This window comes from Struthio camelus, chromosome 1, assembly GCF_040807025.1.
Source record: "Struthio camelus isolate bStrCam1 chromosome 1, bStrCam1.hap1, whole genome shotgun sequence".
NCBI lineage: Eukaryota > Metazoa > Chordata > Aves > Struthioniformes > Struthionidae > Struthio > Struthio camelus.
Genome location: NC_090942.1, coordinates 190,982,637 through 190,995,602, shown reverse-complemented (window position 1 = coordinate 190,995,602; position 12,966 = coordinate 190,982,637). Strand labels below are relative to the sequence as shown.

Genomic DNA, 12,966 nt, shown 5'->3' with positions numbered 1-12,966 from the left:
AACTTTTGAAGTATTATCACAAATATTAATCTCAGTAACTTACAAATCACCATATTCGGGAAAATCCAAAGACCGACACAGCTATATCCACAATCACTGCAGTAACTATCCAAAGCACACTCAAATATCCACAGTGTACAGCCGGGCCTGTAGATACCACCTCATCCGTTCCAGAGAGAACATCAAGACAGCCACTCCATCAATATAAACAAAATCCCCATCACATACGGACACACTTCTAGCAAATGCGTGGTATCTTTTCAGGAGAAATCCGAGTACCACAGACAAACTTATCATAGTCCAAGAAGAAAACTCCAAGGACGTACAGGCACCTCCTTGGCACCTTCCACCCTATTCTAGAATGTATATGAAAAACTATTAAGCTACTACAATCTGCACAAAATGATAGTATCTTAAATACATTTTTGCAGAAACTTCTAGCCCCACCAGCTTCCAATAAGACTTCTTGCGTTTTACCAAATTCATCATCAGAAAAAAAGATTTTCAAAGACAGCACACACCAAACAAAATCCAATCATGACAGAACAACAGTACATCTCTCCAACCCTTGCCAATACATCTCTCCAACAACCTCAACAAATACCTTCAATAATAGAATCATCAAACTCCAAGGAGAAAAGACACGTGTCCCAGGATTTAATATATTTCATGTAATCACCAAATGCTTTCAGGGACACTACAGGGCTGGATCCAAACTAGCACAACACAACATTTGCACAATCAATAATGGTCTGGTTGTCAGGGGGACAATATTTTTGTAAATGAATCATTCTGCTTCTGATGTCTCAGAAATGATCCTCAAGGAAAACCTTCAGAGAAGAAGCCTAGAAAGGAAAACTCATGGTTTTATGGGATGCTAAAAATCATATTTCTCACAGAGACGTTAGTTTTATGGTACAATTTAATTTTTCCCATAGCTCATCTCCAGCTAACTTCCTCCTACTGTCTGAGTGGTAACAGCCTGTTTTGGTCTCTGTCCCAAAGAGGCTAAAGACTACTACCACCTTTACCCTTGCTCACAAACCTCTGGCCAGCAACCTCCTGTTTCAAATTCTGAAACTGCTTTATGTCATCAAATGGAGCGAGAACAATTGTTCCCAACCTGTAGCTTGAAGTTTGTTGCTTCTGCTCACAATTTGAAGAGGGGCTTGTGTGTCGAAACACTTGTCTGATTTTCCAGCTTTATGACAATGCAATAATAGACACAACCTCTCTGCACATACCTCTCTGCACACAACTGATTTTCATCAAGTAGTATATTTTGGTGGTTTATTACATTGCAATGATTCTTTATATCTCTAGCTTCTGTATTAAAAAAAATCATTAAAACAGTAACAGCTTCGTAACAATAGCAAACTGTAGCATCAAGTAACACAGCTTGACATAACATCATCTTAGGTGCCATGACCTACAGCAGAACAGCTACTCTGCACAAACTAGAGTAGAAGCATAAGTCTAGGACATTAGCTTTACTATAAGTCCGTTCAAACATTTCCTCTCTTCTGAAAGTCCAACAGACAATTCATTAGGACTCTCTGTTGACCTTGAAAGCATTTTAATTGTGAGCTTCAGAAGCCCTGATGTGGACTCCATTTCTTTTTCTTTACCGGGATAGTGTCACTATTTACCCTTAAATAAGTACAATACAAGCCCATTGTATCGAGTTGTAAACACACGCAGTATAACCACAATGTTGCTAAAAAACATCTGGACAAGTCTACTCAGCCAAAACTACAAATCACAAACACAATCAGGAACCATTATTACAACAGCAAATCACTACGCAGATAAAGAGCATAATACAGGAACATTTCCTGACCCTACGCTGAATCCTTTACCAAGCAGCATGGCCAGAGGTGTATTCAGGGCTACCTGCCTTGCAACTTCACCAGCAAAACAGTCGGCTGGCTCTCTACTGGGTATATTTGCATAGTCATACGGGTACCAAAGAAGAGAGGAAAAATCTCAAATCATCTAAAAGTCTGCTAAGACTACAGGCTACGTTTCAACAGGGAGGAGACACTGCTGAGTCTGCAAAACGCAATGGTACCCACGTCCTGGCAGGATAACAAGGATTTCTGTATGAAGCACCAAAAGAAATGATCCAAAGACTGGGAAGGAGGAGGAGACCGACCCTTTATTGCATGAAATTTAAGACGAAACGTGAGATATACGATAGGCTAAGCGCCTGCCTCTTCTGCCACCTGCAACATAAGCAGTATACTCTATCGACCGTTAGATTGCCAAAAGTTCTGTGCGTTTCATTTTCAACTGATCTGACATCAGCCAAAGTTTGCAGCGGTAAAAATACAGTTAACTTGCACTTGATTCAAGTGAGAATCTCCTAGAGGTATATGCTGAACATTTATATTTTTCCCACCTGAGAAAGCATTTCTCGAGAGCAATTATCTACTAATCATGCATCTACCACCGTCATGCTCTAACTTAATGCAAAAGTGTAGGGACTTGCTGCAAGGATATGGGTGCACCCTGAGGACAGTGAGGCATGCAAGCTTCAAGATACGCATTTTAAATTCATGGTGTTATGATAACTGTCCTTTTAGTCTTAAAAAAAATGCATGAATTTGTCACATCTATCTCAGCCTACAGTTTAAAGTTTCTACTTCCTGCTAGCATTGGAAAGCACCTACTATTACGATCAGAATTTCATTTCACTGTACATTTTGGTAGTCTTTTCTTTCGGCACATCACAGGGAAAGGCAGGAATTACTGCCCTGTAGGATTAATTAATATAAAATTTGGTGGAGAAAATCTTTCATTTACACTTAGAGAGGTCCCACACTGTAGAAAGGATTGGTCTGAGATGTTTGTGTATTTCTTTGCACATAGCAAGGAAGGTTAAGAACTGCAACCTCATGGGGTCCTCTTCAAAAATCAAGATATTAATACTCTCTTTTCTTGGAAGCAGAGTTTTCTCAAGTTAGCCACCGCATTCAACTGCAATGGGCTTTCCTGAACCTGAGTTTTCAATCTTTTTTGACTTATGGACTCATAAAATTTTCCAGTGAAGCTATGAATCTCTGTCCCGGCTAATACCATCAAACAGCACTGTACCGACTTCACAGTAGGCACCTATTACACTCAAGACAGTGGCTGTGGGACACTGGGGCTGGGGACATTAGCTTGATAATGATGTTTTCAATGTATGCACGTGTTAACGTTTTACAAGAGGAGGTGATGGATTATCCGGCCTTAACTGGTTGCCAGAAAGGCATCTGACGGTTCCAGAAGATAGCCGGAAAGATGATGCCCTCTCTATTTGCAATGCTTGACTGAGCTCTGGATTCCTGCAAACATTTGAGGTCACTCTTCAGTGTTAAGATCTGTGCATCTTTTTCTGAGGTTGGTATCTTTTCTCTGACTCAAAAATACAAGTTGAAAGATGCGGTGTGAAAGCTGAAGACAGCCGGTTACAGGATGCATGACTCTGCCACGAGAGCAGCTATTATGCCTGTTCTTACCAACCTTTCTGCAATTTTTTACCTCTCCACACAACAACAGCACAATGAACAAGAAGAATAAAAACAGAAACAGAAACCAACTGTAACCTCCTTAGGCGGAAGGTTAAGCTGAAGTGAAGGAAGAAACCAATCTTATCCTTTTTTGTTTTTTGTTTTCTTTTTAAGGAGCAAGAACAAGAGATAAGTAATGAGGCTATTCATTCTGTATTTAGCAGACTTATGGGAATAAAGGGTAAATAATATGGGAATAATGGGAAAAGTTACAGTGACTGTCAAGACAATCTCCGAGAACAATAAAAAAACCCAAAGTATTATTTGTACCTCTTCATATAAGATACAGTGACAAATCTGCTTAGCTAGCAACTTACCTCCACATGGAGGAAAAAAAACATTCATGTTTTAACATTGATGCTTCCTACACAAAGGAACAAAGCAATCATATGGAAATCCTCAAAATTATCTTCACTGATGCTAAGTCTCTGACAGGACTGTTTCATCATTGGGTATCCAATCCTAAAGATCTGAGTAAGAGTCTGCTGGGAAAAAATATAGTATTTTTAACTGAAGCACAGTCTTTATTTGCTAGTAAACCCTAACGCTCAGCGTTCTTCTTTCTCTGTTATGTTAGCAGCTCTGCGAACTCTTCCCAGCAGAACTTTCTATTTTACATTCTCCGGATTATCTAAAATAAATTGAAGAGGACTGTTTGTATTTCCTATATGACTGCAATGTGAATATTCTCAGATTCATAATTCCTCAATGTATAAAAACAACTCACACATAAAACTGATGATCAAACCCTCCCTTTGTTGAAAACAAGGAACTGCAATTGGTGCCCCAGTTGCCAATATTTTAATTAGCAACGCTACTATTTGCCTCCAACTTCAGCAACAGCTCCCACTGCTGTCTAAAAAAAGAGTGCATTGTGAAATGCTATTAAAAAAAAGCATGGTATCTGTTGCCGCTTTCTTCTTTTGTCTTGTGAATACACCGTTCGCATCAAGTTACAATGCACCCTTTCATTTTCTTCCTTTCTATTTTCTTTGCAAACAAGATGTTTTATGCAGTCGGCTCAAAATACTTTGGGAGAGTCATGTTACAGAATGCATGTACACTGTAAACTAATTAGATTTATTTAAAATAGTGTAGTTTTTAAATTTAAAAAGTATTAAAATATGATTTGATTTCAAGGAAGGATCATTTTAGAACAAGCTGTCAAGAGTAGAAGTTGCTAGTTTATCCCTGCAAGACTTCATATAAAAATTAATTTCTCTTTGTTTACCTGCAGAGTATGTTGCTAAGCTTGCTGAAAAGCTGCCAAAATTGCCTTCTTGAAAGTATCATTAACACAGAAACTATGCATTCCACTTCTCTGACAGACAATTAATACAAAGGTGATAAAGACAGCATGACAAGTGAAACTGGAAAGTTTCATCTGAAGATGTCTGAAAGACGTATCAAAAGGTCTTACATTCGTATCAAAATTCCTTTTTTTTTAAAGTGGGATTTACTTGATAGTGAAACCATTTTTGTGCCTTCTGACAAATAGATCCGGATCTATCCAAAGCAATGGCAACCATATCATGAGATACAGGAGCTGAGTCGTCCTGGTCAGGACTAATTGGAACTGGGGGTGCAAAGCCTTCTTTTCTAAGTCTGTGCCCGGAGAAAAACATTAACCTTACTATGAGATCCATTAGTAAGCTCACGATGACCATCACTATCAACACTATAAAGAATGACCAAGGTGAAAAACCAAAATCCACATCATCAGGTAAAGCCTTTGCCACGATGAAGTTTTTCTGAACAACTCTTCGTATTGTGACACATCACCTACGACTTCTGGCCTCACGGACAGAGCTACATGACATCAAGGAAGATGTAAAGGCTCTCACGCTAGAAGGCTTCTGAAGGAGTGTGTGTGCAGCAGAAGACCAGAAAGAGCAGTGAAAGAGCAAAAGCAACCCATCAACAGAACAGAGATCTGTAGGGGACATCTGCAAAGTCAGAGTAAATGGTATGAAGCAGGGCTTCCTGCTAACTAGAAAAAGAAGCATTTACATAAGAAGAGGAACTTGCTACAGAGGCCACTTTTTAAAAACCCTCTTCGACTCACTGCTGATGTTTACTGAGTAAGTGTAACTTTACTTTTAAAAGTGTTGTTTTTAACTTCTATTTACAAGAATGTGAAATTCATGTGGCTTATTGTTCTGAAGACCATCCCAAAAAGGAGATGGTGATACCTGTCTATCTCAATATCAACTACATCTATACGTACAATAAATCAATGATATCTGGTGCTAAACCAAAGATAAACAAACTTGCTCCTACCACCTGGAACACAGCTACTAACCTCTACAATCAGAGGAAATGAGAACAGGGGAGAACATAAAGAAGCAACCTCTGAAGGGGTAACCAGAACCATCCTTGGCTTGACACTGCTGTAAGGATTATGCATGTAGTGGTTACAATGCAATTACTGTTACCACAAGGCCTTCTTCACCCAATTTTCATACCGTGCCATCATCCTGGTTTCTGGTATTGTACCAAACTGAGAGGATCCTATCAAGTATCTCTTACTCTGTGTGTACAGGGTAACTCTGTACCCCAACATGCAGAAAGCAATCTACATGTTAAAATTTGACAATCAGGCTCAGACTTCACAAAATTGTATTAGCATGTTAGCCATTTAAAATGAACATTATCTTTACAAAAGCTTCTTTACAACAGCAAGCAATACTACAACTCTAGATGTTAATCAGGTGCTCATTAGCTCCACAGGCAAAAGTTTCTGCAGGGTTTGGTATATGTCTTCAGGAGATTTCAGGGTAATTGAAAATAACAGGAGATACTCATAATTTGATTATACATTCCTCCAAACATCATTTTTCTATAATTCTTATTATGGTAAAAGTATTTGGAAATGGTTGGATAAAATCAATTATTTTGTTCCCTGTAAAGACATAAATATTCTATGCTACACTAATACGATTTAAAAAAAAAATAAATATGATCATTGCCTGCATAATGACTCAGATATTCTGTTTATTTGCTGAAAGATGTCATCTGAAAGTGAAAGAAGGACGGCCCAGCTGGGCCCAGAGAACTTTTCTGCAGCAGTATGAAACGTAATTAAGTAATAGGAAGATTCCACCTGCAAGAACATTAACATGTGTTTATCATTTCCAGATATAGAGAAAACGAAGGTCCCTTTCTCAGAGAAGAAGAGCTGAATTGTAATTATGGTATACCTTATAATGGAATTGTAACTTCTACTAATAAAAATACAGCTTTAACATAATTTTTGAAGAGAAAATATTCACTTTGCCTTCCCTTACTAATGGCAAAATTCGTATTCAAACAGGCTATTGCTATTTCCCGCCTACGCGCCTAATTCCTCTCCTTCCCCTAATCTTCACTTAGGGGCACACGGGGCAGCCACATTTAAACATCATTTAATATATTATCTTCTCTTCCTTCAGGAAATTTTACCTCTTTCTAGGTTAGCAGGCACTGATTCCTTCCTCAGAAACTCCCTGGAAGATGACTGAACCAAGTCAGCATGTGTGGCAATTTGTACCGTTTTGCTTTTGTCTTGTGATAAGTCTTGTCCCCAGCGGAGCTTTCATATAATTAGAAGCAATGCAGTGCATTTTAAGAAAGCAGCTGCAGCTTCAAAACATCAGAAAAACAAAAAGCTTGTGGACTCGTTCTCCCAATCTCCTGCCCTTCTAGCCGTCTAACCTGAACTTTGTAACAAAAAACATAATGAGAGGAAAGGTGTTGTAGGAAATTGTCCTGCCTGGGTCTTCAGGGTCATGGGAAGGCCAAGATGATTCATGCACAAGCATGACCTATTAGACTTTTCCCATCAAAAGGCCTTGAGCCCCATATGAAGAACAAACATGGTGCCCAAAGACTCCCATTAAATGGATAGTTATGTAACCACCAAAAATATTATCATTAGGATGCATAAGCATCATAATTTTTTAAAGAACCTGGTTACACCATTATCTGTTGTATCTTGCACAAGATTCACAGATTGTCTACAGGGTACAGTTATATTGCTAGTGCCAATGAAACGGCAGAGCTTCCCAGTATAAAGAGAATTTGTACATCGTTATAGCTTATTCTAGAATTAAAGAAGGAAAATAACAGTAGCATCATAAAGCAACCATACACTCATATAAAATTGCAATTACATAGCAGGACATACTGGTGTGACTACTTTGATTAAATGTCGTTCCCTTAGCTGAAATTGTTATATTGGGACGATCACCCATGTATAGATCAGACTTTAAACAGTAACTCCTCCAAATAGTCCCATGAGAGAGAAATGATTATTTTTGGTTCTGTGGAAATAGAATGCCTTTCAGAGTAATGCTTAAATATCACACAGTATATTGTCATTTGTTTTATGTAAATAAAATCTTAATAAAAAGTGTAAAAGTTTAAATGACTAACATGGTGACTCAGTTTTAGTATGACTTAACATTCCTCACATTCAAACAGTAACAGTGATTATATATGCGTACATACAAATTACTAAGGATCTTTAAGAAAAAGGACATTACAGTTTGTATGTACATCAACTGATCTGGAACAGCAGCGTGGGTGTATTACTGACAAAGCTAATGATGCCGATAATACGTACTATGAAGGTATGAAACTGTACAAAATTATCCGTTGTTATTCTTTTCTTTGCAGGTCAGTCCCTGCAAAGGACTAGAAACAAAAGATTCTTTTCTAGTCATTTAGCTGGCTCTACGTGATACTTTATTTGACCCAAAGGAGTGCTTCCACATCTCACAGCCCAAAGTCAAAACTGCCTTTCATCCCAAAACTTTAAAATCACATTTCCAAAAATGACCAGAGGAAGGATATAACAAAGAAATCAAAAAAGGCTGCTGTAAGGGAGATCTGCCTGCCACCAGGTAACTCAAGAGAGTTAGAATCAGTAGACCTTGACCCCAAGGGTGATGTTGGTCTTGAGAGAGAAAGAAGATATCCAGAAAACAAACTAAAGGGAAGAAAAAAAAACAGGTATTATGGACCATTGCTAGTGATAACAGCCTGCTAGTGAGCGAAAGGACTGCAGAAAGTCTGGACAGCAGTCCCATAGAGATGCTGAAGCCCTGAGAGACTTGTACTGCCTAAGAGAAAATGGGAAAATATTAAAAGTTACTTACGTTATATTGATGATTAGCCACAGGTTTATAGTTGGTGGTTACAGCTTTGTCCAGCTGCTGTGATAGCCTTACAGGTTTTGAAGATTCTTCTATCTGTAGCCTTCAAAATAGAAGAAAAAGAGAATTAAGAAAAGCTTCAGAAAAGCACACACACAAAATGGTTTCTAAAAATCTGCAAGTACAAATCAGCCCTTTTCAAAGATCAGCTGCAAACAAATAATAAAGCAAAACAAATGCACTTCTCTGAATTAATTTTGCTACTCTATTTTTGCTTGAAAACACCATGGATTATTAGGACACTGTATGTATACAGAAGATACTGAAAAACTGAAAATTAAGCAAGTATGAAGGGAAGAGAAAACTTACCAAAAACTGTTTTTGAACACAAATTTTATCTCAAAAGCTGTCAAGCTTCTCAGGTGGAAGAGAAGCCCTTGCTCTTAAATAAAGACTAAAACCAAACCAAACTAAAAAAACCCCCAGATCTCCCAGATTACTCAGCTGAGGGCTGAAAAAGCTCTGTTTACCTCTATGGACTTTCGGAAAACAGTGAACATCAGACTTACAACTCTCTCTATTTTAATGTAAAAAACCCAGCAAACAAACAAACAAACAAATAAAAACTAACCTATCTTTTGGCATTATAATTCAGCAATAGAATACAAATAACTGTTTGAAGAGCACTTAAAAAAAAAAAAAAAGGAATACAGAAAACTCCATCCAGGCTCAAAACAACGTGCAACCAAGTCTCAACAAAACAGTTAACTAAAGGCGACCCTTACTCCTACTTTGGAAAGACTATGAGAAGGTTAGAGGTTGAAGAAATTTAGCTAAGTTCATCCCTATGTAATTTAAAAATTACTTAGGACGGTTCAGACAGAATGCTCCATGTACTTCAGTTTTAGCACTGAGGAATTAGTATTTGAAATGAAGGCACAAGAAACCAGGCTTTAGAAAGCTGCAGGATAATGTCCCTTCAGAGAGAAGGTCTTTATGACACATCTCATTAATATCTAGATAAAGCTCAATTGTTATCATCAGTGAAGTAATTTTGTTTCCAAAGGGATATTTTATAGGCAGAAGAATCAATTTTCATTAGACACAATGTCAGACTTTTATAGCAACAATTGTAGAGATGTTTGCTTCTTTGGAAAGAAAAATAAATATGGGGGCATTACTGCAAACAATGAAATGTTTACTAATGTACAACACAAATGTGCTAAATCAGACAATACTTTAATAAAAAGAGTAGAAATGTTAGAGCTCACTGATCCCTTTTTATTTCAGTAAAAACATAATGTATCCAAAAAGCTCTACTTAAATTCACCACACTTTTGACACTTGAACAACCTAAATAAATCACATCTGAAATAAGTGTTAAATTCAGAAGTAAATTCACTAGCTATAGCAACTGGAAATAAAACCAGTCTTTCAAAGCTACTATATCTCTGAACAAGAGTTGCCAGCAGTATTTTCTTGTACATAGGTATATATCTGCTTCCTTTTGAATATTCGTAAAGTTGTAATTTGTTTTACGGTTTTAACTACGCTTGAACGACCACTGCCCTGTATTCCAAATCTGTAAATCAGGAGAAGGTACGTCAATGCTTTCTTCTGTCCAAATGTAGCATGTTTTTTCTTAGCTTGAAGGAAAAAATCGATCTCTGAGTAAATGAGCAGTGAGCTCTTTTTATCACTGATCTGGTAAATAAAGGTGAAAGTTTTTATTACAAGGGTTTATCTTTTGGCCTTCAATCTAATTGAACAATTTTACAGATTTTATTGATTTTGTTACCAAAGATCTCCCAAATGCTTAAGTTTTGCAAGGAGAGAAGCATCAGGCATTACAAGAAAGCTAAATCAACATCTTCTTTCCAAATCTGTGTTTTCCCCCACTTCTTCACTGCTTAATTTTTTTTCCCCTTTTTGTTTCAATGACATCTTTGTATTTATTTATTTATTTTTATAAAAGCCTCATTTGATAGTTTTTTGTTTTTGTTTTAAATCTCCTCTTGCAGTTCTTCACGTTTTTCCTACTGTTTTGCCCTGGGGAGTTTTTGAGCCCTCCTTCTTCCCAACTGTATCTATCGTTCACCTCACTTCTTCCCTCTCACCATTCTCCGTTCAGTAAAGGAAGCAGGCATACAATTCCTGCTAAACCGTTCCGCTGGTACTGCTCCTGTTCATGAAAGAGTTAGGAGAAGAATTAGGCATCTATATCCACCTCGCTCTGAAAGCAAAGGAAAACTGGATAGATGATCTGTCATTAGACCACCGAAAAAACCTACTGTAGACCTTCTGGCATTCTTCTTTTTCTCTGATTGCTTCCATTCCTTTCTCTTGCTCTGTTCTTCCCTCCTGCCCTTTGCCAGCTGTACAAGGTAGCCCTTGCGACAGCGGAGGACAGCGGCCGTGCTGCTGCACGTTCTCAGTGAGCCCCAGGACATCTTGAGCACTACTTGCAAGTGCCAAGCTACAAGCCCTATTTATTACTTGTAAAGACTTTTTATATCTAACACCTATTTATTAATGACACCTATGTAAGGCTTTAAGTTTCTCTTCCGATGTGAACTAACGTAGCCTAATGACCGCTCATCCCACGGATATTCTTCACACCCCAGGGAGCCTGAACGGCTCACGCAAAGCCGAATGGAGCAGCTGTGCCAGATTAAAACCACAGCTGGAATACCAACAATGTGGACTGAACGCCTCGGACCGTTCTCAGAAGGAAGAGCTTGATAACGGCTATGGCAAAACCCCTCCATCTTCTTAATAAATTAGAAATTTTAAACAGCCACGCAACTGAGATCTCTTTAGCCTAGAGCCTGTCATGAACTTTGGAGCACTGAACGTTAAAGGTCTGTCCCTGTTCTGGCATTTTAAAATTAAAATGCAGGAAATCTCATTGCCCATTTCAGTGCAATTTCCATAAATTAATCTTTTTTGCATAAAAGAACATCAGCAATTTCCCTCTTAACATTTTTTACTCAAAAAGATTTGCTATGCAGGATACGCAGTCCAGAGTTTTTTTTTATTGTCGCCTATACACTGCTAATTTCCCAAAGAGTAGCCAACACCACGTGTAGGAGAGTTAATACATTTATGAGAGACCTTAACAGGTTAACGACAGTGAAGTTCCCCAGAACCCAGCGCTGAAAGCAAAGAAAATCTTCTAGTCTGATCAGGAAACAGGATGGAGCCCTACCGAATGGAAATGGAAATCTACGTTTGTTTGCGAGATGCTCCCGTAACTGCATTGGCAACAAGCTCTGCAGTCGGACTCCCCAGAACGCACAAATACAAACGAGCGAAGGGCACGACAAATGTGGCCCGCACCCCCAAACCAGTAAATGTTTACTGTGTGGATGAAGCGCTACAATTTCCTTAGTGCATTACAGGCTAAAAATGAACAGCCTGTGATCTTTTAACCCAGACTATGTCTTGGTACAGACACTATTTGCAGTGCAAACACGGTGCAGAGTTTTTCAAAAACCTGCCGTTCAAAAACGAGTGTGTTGGGGGAATACAATTGAGTTTTAAAACTTGTTATCGCTGTTGTTTAAAAAAGTTGACCAAGTATGTATTTACTTATTCTAGTAGTTAAACACTCAAAAATTTACAACAAAAGTCACGCGCCTGGCATTGCATCAGCCTGTTAGACTGATGTTTTAACACGACACAATTACTTTAAAAGCAATATTAAACGAAAAATACCATGAAGCACTATAAAGATTTTATACAGGTTTTTCTCAGAGTGGCTCTGCTGAATCCTAATTGAAACTGTTGGTAGGAATAGCAATAACAAAAAAAAAAAAAAATCAATAGACATTCTGAGTCACTGCTGACACTGATTCAAAGGAGCAGTGGCTTTTCACCCTATTTCTCTTTATTATGATTTCCATGAGTGTGACAGTTAAAAGTCTTCGTTACGGATCACAACTATACAGAAGTCTCTGAGGATTTAAATTCTCCACACGACTCTTGTAGAAAGAGCTAGCACTATACTTCATGCTAATATCTGGCCTGAAAAATATTAACAGAATGCAGACTTTCTCCAAAACTGCCAATAAATTAACAACACGAAGCAGCCACCAGCTTGCGCGCGCTGTAGTTTTCTCTTCCACCCCCAAGATCAAATATAGCTCCTCTGCCCTGAAATACAGCAAGTAATCAGCAAGGAATCAAATACACCACAGTCATTCCCCAGTAAAATACATTTTATACTGCAACCCTGATTTGTCACTGTGACTACAGATGAAAAACGGGGGAAAAAA

At 38.2% G+C, this 12,966-nt stretch overlaps 1 protein-coding gene across 2 annotated transcripts in view; it reads right to left on the bottom strand.

Moving 5' to 3' along the window:
* GTF2F2 (general transcription factor IIF subunit 2) overlaps window positions 1-12,966 on the bottom strand; it is a 92,194-nt gene that overhangs the window by 8,800 nt on the left and 70,428 nt on the right. For both annotated transcript variants that reach the window (XM_068929764.1, XM_068929765.1), the window contains one exon: window positions 8,693-8,792. In XM_068929764.1, the coding sequence (XP_068785865.1) occupies window positions 8,693-8,792 (100 nt within the window). The remainder of the gene's footprint in view (window positions 1-8,692; window positions 8,793-12,966) is intronic.